The sequence below is a fragment of the Diplotaxodon limnothrissa genome, linkage group LG5, assembly GCF_057381915.1.
Source record: "Diplotaxodon limnothrissa isolate DT_005_m linkage group LG5, D_limnothrissa_male_GT1.1, whole genome shotgun sequence".
NCBI lineage: Eukaryota > Metazoa > Chordata > Actinopteri > Cichliformes > Cichlidae > Diplotaxodon > Diplotaxodon limnothrissa.
Window position 1 is genome coordinate 19,416,567 of NC_140600.1, and position 13,176 is coordinate 19,429,742.

Sequence of the window (13,176 nt, forward strand, 5' to 3'; positions counted from 1 at the left end):
GAAAACTGTACACAGCTGAAATTGGATGACTTGAAATCCAATCAGATTAGAGTAAATAACGAGTAGTTTGAAACCTGATAGACATCCTATAAAGAAAAGCACATTTGTTTCCTCCTATTATAAGAATAAAAATATACTAGAAAGAAATTGTTTATCATAAATATCTATAAAGGTGCACAGAGAACCATTTTTAGCAAATTCTCTCCTGTGGCCCAGTGGTCCACGGTGTTAACTGGTCAAGTGTACCGAGCACAGCTTCTGTGGGTTACAGAAGAACTTTCCTCTAAAACTTATTTCTTTTCTTCTTCTAAGGAAAGAAGGCTATACTCCGTGCTGAAGACAACAGCGTCCTTCACAAACCAGCACAATCTGGCTCTAAGCAGTATTATTCAGTGAAGTAGCCACTGAGGACCCGAGAAGCATGTGTTTGTCAAACTAAGGACTCTGACATACTCTGGAGCATGTTTGAAGGTAGTGGTACACACACTCGGACCTGGCAATGAGTGGCCTTCATTTATTTAAAAAAAGTCCTGACAGTTTATGAATAACCCTGGGTGATCGTGGCTCAAGAGTCGGCAGTCCGTCTTGTAATCGCAAGGTTGCTGATTCGAGCCCCGGCTCTGACAGTCTCGGTCGTTGTGTCCTTGGGCAAGACACTTCACCCGTTGCTTACTGGTGGTGGTCAGAGGGCCCGGTGGCGCCAGTGTCCGGCAGCCTCTCCTCTGTCAGTGCGCCCCAGGGCAGCTGTGGCTACAATGTAGCTTGCCATCACCAGTGTGTGAGTGGGTGAATGACTGAATGTGTAAAGCGCTTTGGGGTCCTTAGGGACTAGTAAAGCGCAATACAAATACAGGCCATTTACCATTTTTTTATTGCTTTTGGCCATTTTAATAATAAGACCTGCCAAAACCAATGCTCCAGACTAGGGCTGGTCCATATTATACCGTTCACGGTAATACCGGTATAATGTTAGGCAACGATAGGAAAATTAAATATCGCGATAGAATATGAGTAAAACGCGCATGCGCAGTGCCTTTGTTTTCATACGCACATGGCCGATTGTTGAGTGAAACAGATGAACCAGAATTGGTTTGTAAAAATGGTTTAACTTCAGTGATGTGGAACTGGTTTGGTGTTTGTCCGTCAGATACAAGACAAAGCACATTTTTTGCAGAACATGCAAGCGGCTGTCCTTATTGTCGTATTTGTCGGACTAAGATGCTCTTAAATCTGGGAGTAATCTGGGTCCTAAACCCCATATTTCTCAGGTCAAACAACACTGCAGCATCACTGAGAGTTAAAAACTGTCTAAATTCTTTCATCTTTAATAAAACGATCAGCATTGCTGCTTTACCAGGTGTAACTATGAAGTTTAACTTCCAGGCATCCATGAAAACAAAATTTATTACATTTAACGGAGTTAGAAGTTAGCAGGAAGCTAGCGGAAGTTAGCACGCTAGTTTCACTAGTTACCTAAGCATGATATAGCATGTTCTGACGGAGAGATTTCTGAAAAAATTCAAACGTACAGCTCTGCTATCACTTCCAACATAAATGAAGACAGGAAACTAAACAGCAGTGACGTTTGTAGGGTTACTGAAGTTGGGCTAGCTGGTATATAATGATGTGCTACGTGATCGCTAGCGACACAGCTATGTTAGCATAACATAAACAGTGAAGCTGGAGGACGAACACTAACACTTTTCCACTTGTAAAAGTTAACGTTAAGGTTCCTGATAGTTGGAGACAAATTCAGTCGCATGGCAGGATGCTGTAAACGGACCAAACTTCAGTCAGGAGAACAACTGAGATAATCCATCCACAATACGAGGTTAGTCATTAATATACTGCAACAACATGGGAATAGAGCAGCTGCCAGAGAATTCAACACTAATGAATCAATGGTACAGAAGTGGAGGAAGCAAGAAGAATGAGTTTAATAAAGTTTGATTTATCTGACTGTTTTGTTTCGCTTAATGTGCCTTATAATCCCGTGCACCTTATGGTCCGAAAAATACGTACTGCACACTGCAGTTTAATGTTGCAAAGCACCTCTTTTTAACTTCAGTGGATATTATACATGGTTATGCTCAGTATATGTCAGCCCATTTCTACTGGAAATGCCTTTTGGTTAAACTTTCAGCAAGGAATTTGCATTTGCACTGTTACATTTTTATAAAGCTTTAATGTACATAAAAACCAGCTTCTTGTTTAAGTGAAAATAAATGGAAGGTTGTCTTTTTGCACTAGTAATGTTGTGGAGTTGTATTTTGTCTCGCATCAATTATATCGTCAGTTATATCGTTATCGCAAATTTTCAAATATATATCGTGATAAATATTTTTGGCCATATCGCCCTGCTCTACTCAGGCACTCAACTAACTATATTTATAGTGGAACAGAGGATATTCATTTCTTTTACAAAGACATTTCCAAACTACATGATAGGTTCTCTTACAGAAGATCTGACTTAAAAAATCTCAAACTCTTAAAACAGTAAATTTCACAACCAAAGTGCTGCCTTTTGGGCTCAGTGGCACTTACATTTTGCAATCGTGCCACAGTGCTCAAACACCAACCCACACCAGGTAAACTGATCTGACACTGCAGTCACCTAATTCATTCACAAACAAGCTTTTTTCTTCCTTTTTCTTTTTTAAAAGTTCATCATGAAAAGTGCAGGATGATAACAATCGCAGTTATGAATGTGCCATTACTGCACGCCAGTGTGCACATCATTACGGTTATTTCTCATTCGCTGCCTCTCAGCCACGTTCAATGAGATGAACATACAGTGAACAACCTCAGTTATTCACTCTCATTATCACACTGCTGATTGGAGCCTATAATTAAAGACACAACTCTTTCCCAGCACTAGCTCAGGTCTGAACAGGCTGCAGTCATGCTCCGAGAGTCTAGTCTATTAAGAGTGGTGCTGTTTTGTTTATTTTGCAGTTCCTATAACCTGAATCTAAACCAAAAACGGGGAAAACATTTTTTACATTTCACAGAGGTGTCACCTTTCGAATGAATACAAAAAGAAAGTCACGACACTTTTGCCGAGGTTCTTCTCGCTCTCGTGCCCATGTGAAGTTTCACCTCTTCTTTCACATGGGCTGGGCAACTCTGCGCTGCAACAGAGACCGAGGCATCATTAGTGGCCCATGCTTCCTCCTGCATGGCTCTCCATGTGAAACACAACATTACTCATCCACCCCCAGGCACCTGAGAACTGCACAGCACCAATCAAGTTGCTGCACAGTGATTCACAGTGTGAGGAGGAGACTTGCATAACAGTCAGCTCCATATTCTGTTTTCTTCCAGCCATTCTTACAAAAATAAATAATTAAATAAATGCACAAAATCCATTTTATTTGTGCAGCAGTTCAGGGTTCAGAGCGTTCAGAGAGCCCAATGAATCAGTTCGTGTCCACAAATTCTTCACACACAATGCCTTGACCCATTTCATTAGACAGGAGTGTATGTGCTCTGTAAACATTGCGTGGTATAGATGTGGGTTCATTAAGAATATAGAGAAGCGGAAGCTAAAAAAATAAATAAAAAACCCAAATATTAAGGTGATCATGCTAAGAGCATGCCATACACACGAAGATGACTGATGGAGAAACAACAGCTGGAAAAGGAGGTCACTTTGTTTTTATAAATTCTTGCAGTCGTGTCCCGATGCACTGCAGCAGCACCGACTCTCCTCCAGCTGACACGGGAAAGCAGACGGTGGATGACTGCACACAAACACGCTCACGCAGCCCTCTCTATTAACTTCAGCGAGCCGCAGCTTTCCCATCACCACCACCTACTTATCGCCGCTATATGCAAACCCTACCTTCGGAGAGCTCCAGATCCAACTCCGCCAGCTGGTCCCTGACCTCTTTAGGCAGAGCCGACAGATCAACGCCGCGGTCGGCCATCGTTGGAAGCACAGCAGCCTGCGGGATGTTTGTGAAATCTCAAATGACAGCAGGTAAGATCCACCATGAAGCTCAGAGGAAGAGGTGGGGGGGATTTTAAAAAATCAAGATGTAGTAGTCGTGTTGTTTACTCCATCTCCGCGACTCCCCGACACCGCCATGACTGTGGGAGATGGGAACAACTCGCCAGAGGAGTCCGTCAGTCACATGACCAGGCTTGACGGTAATTGCCGTGACAGGATGGTGGGATGAAAAGCAGACTCTCTGCTCCCTCTGCTGTTGTGTTTTTACAGCTGGGAGAAAAAAGAAAAGAAAACACAGCATTCCTGTCGCCTCAGCTCACCTGCCACCTTCCCCTCAGGTGGGTGCTAGCTCGAGTTTGTACAGGTATTTTCATGCACTAATGGTGGAAGTGGCGCCAGGTTTTATTGGAGATATTTTGTGTGATGTTTCAAGGAAATATATAATCCCCCGTGGATTGGGGGGGGGCGTATTTTCCTAATAAAAAATAGATAAATAAAAACAAAATATCTGAATAAAAAAAATGTAATGTTCACTTGCACACTTAACAAATTTAACAAAATTTTCAGGCTGCATCACTTTTTATTTATTTTCCACCTATTCCAAACAAAGATGGCACCGGAAATCACATGTACGCACTCATTTTAAACACGCTCGCCGGTCAACTCCGTAGTCACACCTTTCTAGTACCAGGTTGGTCGGTCTTTTGCCTCCAGAACTGCTGATTCAACAAGGTGCGTCACATTCCCAAATGCGCTCTGCTCCATTGACATCTGGTGACTGTGGAGGCCATTGAGTACAGTGGCAAGCTCAAGAAACCAGTTTCAGATCGTTGTGACATTTCACACTGTCTTGCTGGAAGACAGTGGCATAAAGAGATGGGCATAGACAGAAAGAGTGGAGTTTAAACAGTGCTCAGTTGGTTCTAATGGGCCCAAAGTCTGCCAAGAAAATATACTCCATGCCATTTACACCAGCAGCAGCAGCCTGAACTGTTGATACAAGGCAGGATGGAGCCATGTTTTCTTGCTGTTTCCACAAAATGAAAAAATGAGTCTCATCAGACCTAAGAGCCAATCTTCTATTATCCAGTTTTGGTGAGCCTCAGTTTCTTGTTCTTTACTGGCAGGAATGGAACCCGCTGTGGTCTCTGCTGCTGTAGCTCATCTGCTTTAAGATTTGTCGTGTTGTGCATTCAGACATGCTCTTCTGCATACTTCGTTTGTAACAAGTATTTACTTGAGTTATCCTTGCTGTCAGTTCAAAGCAGTCTGGTGATTCTCTTCTTACATCCAGAGAATTACTGGATGCTTTCACTTTTTCAGACCAGTCTCTGTAAAACTTTAATAGACTGGTTCTTATATGGCGTCACTTTATACAACTTACCTTATTCACTCATTCATACAAGCACTTTTTATCCAACATTCACACTCCAATGGATGCATCAGAGCGCAACATGAGGTTAGTATCTTGCCCAAGGATATCTGGCATACAGACTGGAGGAGCCAGGGATTGAACCACCAACTTTCCGTTTAGTAGACGCCTCCTGAGCTAAAGCCAACCCAAACTTAGAGCACCTGGTATGCCAAGGCGGTCTGCCATCAAAGTACTAACCAGGCCAGACCTGCTTACCTGCTTAGTTTTTGAGATCAGACAAGTTTGGGTGTGCTCAAGGTGGCATGGAAATAACCATCTCTAGGCTGGTGTGCTTGTGTCAAAAATCCTACTAGATAACCAGTTTCTGAATTACTCAGACCACCCCCACCTGACACAACAACTCTGCCATGTTCAAAGTCCCTTTAAATCTAATGATCAGTTTGAACTTCAGGGGTTCGTCTTAACCATGTCAAGCCCTGGTGAGATCTGTGTGCAACTATTTTATTTGAGTAAATACTGTTAATTTGTATAATTATAATAATATTTATATAACAAACAGAATTTGTGTTTCTATGCATCTACGTTGTTGCCCTTTTGGCCAGGTTAACCAACCTATTTTGACAGCAGTAAAGGCAACACTATGTTTAGAGTTATGTTTCAATCAGTGGTCTAGATCCTGCATTTAACACCCTTTAACTTGTTTTTGGTTTTCCACCAACCAAAAAAAAAAAAGTGGAAATTTTTATGCCATTGTTTCATCAGCTGCACCCAAAAAGATGCGATAAGTTTAATGAAAAACGACTTGCAGGCTTAAAAGCAGCTTACTTTTAACCCCAACATACTATTACTGAAGCACAATTCAGGTTCGTTAATTTATTTTTATTATTTGCTCAAGACAACTTATTCATTAGTTGAGACTGTACACAAATAATGTATCCCATCTTGAGGCCTGAGTAAACTCCTTCCAAGACATTTTCCCATGTGGATTCACTGTCGCTAAACACTTAAAAACTGTCCTCTTTACAAATTAAGGGGAAGTACTATTACATGAATTGGGGGGTGGGGGTCTAACATACCCACAGAGCAAAAATAAACATCTTAAAACAAAGACATGTTATAAAAGAGCAACAGGGAGGGGGGCAATATGATAGTCTTGGAAGTACAATGCCATATAAAATAAGCTGCATTTTAAAACTTGCAATTAAAAAGAAGCACCGTGCACAAGTATTGAGTCTACTTCATTATACAAGACGGCTCGTCAAAAGGTGGAAAGCACACAAGACCAGGACACCTGTAACTCTCTAAAAATGCACACTAATCACAAATCTCATTCACTCAAGAATACTTATCTTCACATTTGCTTTGGTCACCTCATAACTTTAGCTTTTAAAACTCGACCAAACACCCACCACCCCCTCAGCAGCTGGGCTACACATGTCATCTAAATGCAAGAACATCGATATTCAATAGAAAAATATATTGCACTAGTCTTTCCTCAACTGAAATGCATGGGTACTGGAGTTTAAAAATCTACGTATGATTATCATTTAAAGGCCGTCTGAAGGATCAAACTTTTCAAGTGTGTTACATTAGGACCGAGGATGGAATCCTTACAATGATTTTTGCATTGATAACAATGTTAGAGAACCAAAAAATAACATGAAAACAGTGAATAGGATGAATCACAAACAGTGGTAATCTTCACCCTTAAATACTCCATGCAGTCAATAGGGTTTCATACACAGGACTAACATGTCATCCATTCTGAATGGGTTAAAATACATGATTTAAAAAAAAAAAAAAGTGTCAGGCACACAATCACAGGGTAAACAGTGAACACCATCTACAATTTGGTTTGCTAAGAACTCAGCTGACTAAAGCGACAAGTGTATTAACTCAAAACTGAAAGAACAGGTTGAAAACAAAACAATATAAACACTTTCCAGGCTACTGCTCACTGCATTCAGCTCTCCTCAGACTTTCACTGCATTAGCAAAACATTATCTGACTAACATATCCGGCATAAAAAATCTTTTCTTACACATGAAAAATACAAGATATTTTACAGAAAAAGTGTCAGCCTGGGAAGGACAAATAAAAAGAAAAAAAAGAACTCATCACAACCAGTGTGTAGGAAGGAGGTGGACTACAGTGGCTTTGTGAAAGGAAGTTACAAAAAAACGATGTTTCTGATTCAGATTTTTCTTCTCGAGCCTTTAAACCTTTCCCAAGTGTCAGAACTGAACAAGAACTTACCCCAAACCCTGCAGAGTGAGTGTCTGACATGTAATTCATATTTACATAGAGAGAGTGACGAAGCTTCAATGAAAAAGGGAGCCTGCTTGGAGTGGAGGGCTGATGGAGGCACTGTGCCGCGTCTTTGTGTGATTATCGGCGACTGCGAGGGAATTGGGTGGGTGTGGAAGTGGATCTTAGTTTTGGGGTGTGGGTTGGAAGGGGAGAGGGATTTGAGGGCAGGTTCCTCTTTTCAGAAATCTTTGCACGAGTCCGACCTCCGAATGCCACTCGAGTTCATTCTGGTCTATTAAGTGTCTGCGGATCATCTCGGGGCGGACTGCGGCTGCATTGCCATGACAACCCCTGCAGCCTGGCCCGATCCCATGCCGGCCAAGACCGACATGGCCACCGCCTCTGCAGCCCGCACGCTCAGCCCGTTGATGGTGGCCCCCGGACTTGTTGCCGAGGGCGACGGCACGTGCTGAATGACTGCCGCTGGGGAGCCGATGGGTTCAGTGGAAGTATCCCTGGAGGTTTCCTCTCCTCCTGCAGCTACAGACAGAGAGAGCAACATTCACCCTTAGAGAGGTGAGCGAGTAAAAATAATGCATTAGATGGGATGAGGTGACAGATGAATCCTGGCACAAGTGACACAGTACAAGAAGTCTGATGGTCAGTTCATTATCTCAACTGGTTACCTAATAAAGCTGCCTTCTTCTGCATAATAGTGACAGGGCAGTCCTTGTGGGCCAGGAGAAGCTGCTTCAGCTGTGCCACCTCATTCCTCAGATGGGTTACTTCATTCTGACAGCAGCACAAAAAGAAATACAGTACATAAATCATTCCCATCATGCCCCGTTATTGCCATATCACCACAGAAACCCATTTATGACCGCCAGGGTGTTTACATGCTTGATGTTACGCCCTGGAGACGACTCACTGTGAGGGAGACGTTCATGTTGGCCAGATCTTCTGCTTTTTTCTCCAGAGAGTTCACCCACAGCTTCCGCTTTTGCCTGCAGCGGGAAGCAGCTGCCCGATTCCTCTCCAGAAAACGCTGCCTCCTCTCGTCAGGGTCCATCTCTGCTGCTCGCCGCCGCCTGCCCCCTGTTGGCTGAGCAGGGGACACCTGGAGAATGAGGAGGGGGTAAAAGTTGGCTACTTGTAAACCCAAATGTGATCAGTAAGTGGGGGAGAACAGAACAACTGCATCAGGAACTTCTGACATTTAACAGGGGTAAAAAATCAGGGGTAGCAGACAATTTGGTGCCCTTAACTGTCAAATTAAAGCATCCAAACCAAAACACACTCAATCCAATGCTCATGCTTGACTTAAACTGACTCGGCCTTTATTTTGCATATATGAGCACAAATGTTGGACAAGCCTGACATTCTGCTAAATTTTTCTCTTTGATGCCATCAATAATGTGAAAACTACAGCTGTTAGCATTGAGTCTCATTTAGCTTTTTGAGGGAACATTCAAAGGTTTTCCTTCATCACACACATTTAACAGTCTATAGTCCTAGGTGTGCTCTAGGACCACATAACTTGTGTGATATGTGCACTACCTACCTGTGGTTGGGCAGGTGATGGTGCATCAGAGTTTTGAGAGGGCTGCTGGCTTTGTTCCTGTCGCTGTGGAACAGCAGGGATGGATCCTGACCCCCCACTGATGCTATCTTGTGCTCCTGGGCCCTGATGAGTTAGAGCTGCCTTCAACCGCTAAAAAGACACAGAGACAACACCCAGGTCATGTAAAAGTTTTATAAATGTCATTCGTTTGTTTATGTAAATGAAATGTTTAGCCAGCAGCCTACAAAATGATGAAAGTACAACTGATGGTCTCACCATCTTTGCCTCAGAGTGAAGAGTATAGCCAGATGGGGAGGATGAACCACTGCTAGCGCCTCCAACAGGCGGTCCTGGAATCCCAGGGATGTTAGGCACTGTGTTCACTGGCCTCGCAAGCTCCACATAGCAACGAATATCCATAAAGTGGATGAGAGGGGAAAAACCAAAAGGATATGTTAAAATTCCATCCCAATTACAATTTGTTGTATAGTTTTTCATTTTTCTGGAAAATATCTTACAGATATAACTGAGGTCATCTGCACAGGACTGGGCAAGAGAGGAACTGCCTGTCCATTAGGGAGGTGCCTCACCAGTGGATACGAGCCTGTGGGAGAGCTGTTGGCCAGATTAGACATTTGTAAATAGGTGCTTCTCCACTGTGTTCCCACTGATAGAGCAGAGATCAGGCTTACAGTGTTTCACTTTTCCGATGAACACTTCTTCATGAGTTAACTGTACAGAGCTTACACAAGCAGCATGAAGATGTGACTCAAAAGTTCTCAAAGTTAAGCTTGGCTTGAGGAACACGCAAGTCTGGAGAATCGGAGTGGTGCAGAGCTGCAGCTCTCCAACACCTGCCTCAATTTCCATAGTAGATCAAGACACATACGATGATAGTAACCATACTTCTTTTGGAAATTAAAAAACAAAAAGATGCTAAACTGTGGTACAACACAACAACTACAGCTGCTTACTGTAATCCAAGTCTACGGATAAGAGATTCGCTGAAGAGGTAGCTATATTTCTAAGTTTGGGGTGAGTGTCTCAAAAAAGTTTAAATATTGGTAGAGAAACAATTTGTTAAAAGAGAAAAAAAGTGATGCTTTCTTTTGCACAAAAAACTGCAACAGCTTTACAATGGCCATAAATGATGGCTAATAAATAACAGACGCAGAGTCTAAAAGGCACTTTATGGTTCAATAAAAGTGACTGACAAATATAGACTTTCTAATTAATAGGAGCATATCTCCCCACCAGGTAAAAATCAAACCGCCCCATCTTTGATTTCTGGTTGGACTGGATTACTGACTTTCTTGCTAGTTGGTCATGTGAAATTAGACTTATAATTTCTACATTTTACCAGCAGTTAATTCATTTTAAGTTTTACAAATTGTCAGCATGGTCCAAACAGTAAAACAGTAAAGCAAACCACAGCAACCTAAATTATTTTACCCAAGCTGTCTGTTGGAGGGTGGAGCTTGTGTGATGACGGAGGTTGGAGATGGCAACGTGGGGTGTAGTGAGTCATTACTCATGTGAAGGGGAAGAGAACCAGGACGCACAATAGTTGGAGTGGGAGCAGAGCTTGCCACGGGCTTTGTGTAGATCTCCTGTTAATAAATTAAGCAATGTAACTATTTTTGTGTGTCCATCATTTTTACGTGCGTGCAAGGACAGCAAATTACAACACAGCTCTCACCCTAGAGTCTCTGCTGTTTTCTGACATGCTGGACGAGGAATCAGGAGTTCCAGGAGGAGAAGAATCGACTTGTAAGGGCCCCTCATCCTCATCTTTTACTTCAGATGGTGTTTGTAAAGATGCGGCCTTGAAGACCAAAAGCAAAGATGAGAAGATGAAAGCCTTCAAATTTTATCTTGAAACCAGCACACTGCGTGATCTACAGTAACCCTGTCTTTCTCACCGGGTTTTTCGTCCTCTGATCATCTTCCTGCGTTTTGCAAAACTCTTGCTCGAAGGAGGTGGCCAGCTCATTGAACAAACCGACCTCCTCACAGTTCTTCAGAAAACGTGTGGGAGTGGGGGTTTGGTCTGCCAAAAAACAAAAAAAACTGTCAGTATTAGTGGACAAAAATATCACCTTCAGACACAGACTATTATATACAATTCATCTATTCAGAGCACTGACCACCTCCTCAGCACAGATTAATTTAAAAAAAGACAAATGGCGATGCCATTACCTGCAATGATAACAGAGTCTGTCCTGGCAGGACCAAATTTTAATGTCATTTCATGCTTGTGTTTGTGTACTGACAGGTGATCTTCATTTGTGAATCTCTGCAAAAGACACCACACATGACATTTAAGGAATATCAAGACAGTTTTAATCCTGATGCGAGATTAATAACGCCTGGTTTCCACTATTAAAGCAATGTTTCATCATACATTACACAGCACCTTATCAGCAGTCGTAATTGGTGAGCTAAGCTGGGTTCAGTTAATAACAAGAGAATAAAAAGCAGAGATTCAGACTCCTATGGCTGTTTAGAGTTAGGGGTATGTCTTAAGAAATCATACCTGCCCACATCCTGGGGCAGTGCATACAAAGGGCCGGTCATCCGCCATCTCAGACAAATGATCTGTAAAAGAAAGCAACAAACACAGCAATGTCATCCAATTTATTAGGCGATAAACCAGCTGATGTTCAGGTTCCCAAGACATATTACATAAGGGCACCAGATATGTTACTACCAAATGTTCTTAACCTACAGCATCAGCTTGAGTGTCATGGAGCTGATAAGAACTACAATCTAAATCGTCATAATTTACACGTGCCTGCTCATCTGTCACCAAAATCACAATAACATCTGGATAGGAGGGACACAGGCCGAAGACTGTGGGCCTGTTTTGAGCATTTCTTTAGACTCGGTTGGGTATAATGTGGGACTAGCGTTCAACGATGAGGCAGCAAGAGCCAAAGCACCTCACCATGCAACCTCCACTTAACAGGATCGAGTCACTGGCGTTGGCTATTAGCGCTGTCGATGTAGTCCGGCTATGTAGTTAGCTATAAGACATGGGTTACAGACTGTGGACAGGACACACAGGTTACCAATCCATTACTGGTTAGCTATGACTTAATGAGAAATGGGCCGCAAGGTAGCACATCCACATTGCTAAGCACGTGAAATACTGTTTTCCACAACCTGACATACGTGTCATTATAGCGAACATGGAAGCTAACATTGAACAAACTCATTCCAAATATCAGAAGGCGCGGCACGTCTAGCAAATAAAGCTGTTTAGTGCAAGTACAATCCCCTAGCTGAGCTCATGCTAAGTGCTAATGGAAGCTTCGTTAGCTTGCCTTAAGTTACACTAACACGTCCGCCAACTTAGTAGCTAGCATTACACGTTAGCACGCTAATGCTAAATAGTGCCCATATACCAAGCCACGACTGTATGAGCGCGGTGCATGCCTTATGAATATCCAGACACATATATATATATATACACATTTTTTTTCTTTAAATGACGATTTACATTACATTTTACTAAAGTATGCCCTAAACTTACCCCACGTTTAGACTGCCTCTTCACTCCCCCCCTCCCAGCTCCGGACAGCGCTGCTGTGCTGCTGCTTGGCCGTTGTTGACACTCTTGACACTTCCATTATCCAAATACCGCGAGAGAACTTGGAAGAGTTATTATGTAACAGGATTTCTCTATGCGGGAGGAATCGTAGATTTTACACGAAATAAGATTGATATTATATGAATCATTACATATTCCCTGACTTTTATCTCAATGTGCCGTTATGTCAACTCTACATATATATTCCGCTGTGTTCGCGTCAACTACCAGCGAAAGCTATGAACACACCCACTGAAGACTAAGCCAAACGCGCCTACAGCAGTTACATGTTTATTTCCGGATGTTTACTTGGCAGATGGCATGTTGAAATCCTTGAACAGATTTTGTTTTCTGGCTTAAAACACAAAAAACCAAAACCAATTTTAAAAAATAAAACCTTTATTTTTTTGAATACATCAAGCTACTATAACTCAGCGCATAAACCA

General features: G+C 42.4%; 2 protein-coding genes across 3 annotated transcripts in view; both read right to left on the bottom strand.

Moving 5' to 3' along the window:
• Positions 1-4,103, bottom strand: part of dip2bb (DIP2 acetate--CoA ligase B (putative)b) — a 71,371-nt gene extending 67,268 nt beyond the window's left edge. Inside the window, exon 1 of the mRNA XM_085353224.1 lies at positions 3,845-4,103. Within this exon, the coding sequence (XP_085209350.1) occupies positions 3,845-3,929 (85 nt within the window). The 5' untranslated portion in view covers positions 3,930-4,103. The remainder of the gene's footprint in view (positions 1-3,844) is intronic.
• Positions 4,104-6,193: 2,090 nt separating this feature from the next.
• atf7b (activating transcription factor 7b) lies at positions 6,194-12,834 on the bottom strand. Of its 2 annotated transcripts, none has more exons than XM_085354087.1 (12): positions 12,674-12,834; positions 11,675-11,736; positions 11,338-11,434; positions 11,061-11,188; positions 10,838-10,963; positions 10,591-10,748; positions 9,657-9,753; positions 9,415-9,534; positions 9,139-9,288; positions 8,506-8,694; positions 8,264-8,369; positions 6,194-8,117 (listed from the first exon to the last, which is right to left on the bottom strand). In XM_085354087.1, exons 2-12 carry the CDS (start codon positions 11,720-11,722, stop codon positions 7,888-7,890), a joined length of 1,449 nt encoding a protein of 482 aa, XP_085210213.1. In that variant the 5' UTR covers positions 11,723-11,736; positions 12,674-12,834; the 3' UTR covers positions 6,194-7,887. The 2 variants fall into 2 exon arrangements, with proteins under 2 accessions (XP_085210213.1, XP_085210214.1); XM_085354088.1 differs by having other exon boundaries at positions 8,063-8,144.
• Positions 12,835-13,176: the final 342 nt, after the last annotated feature.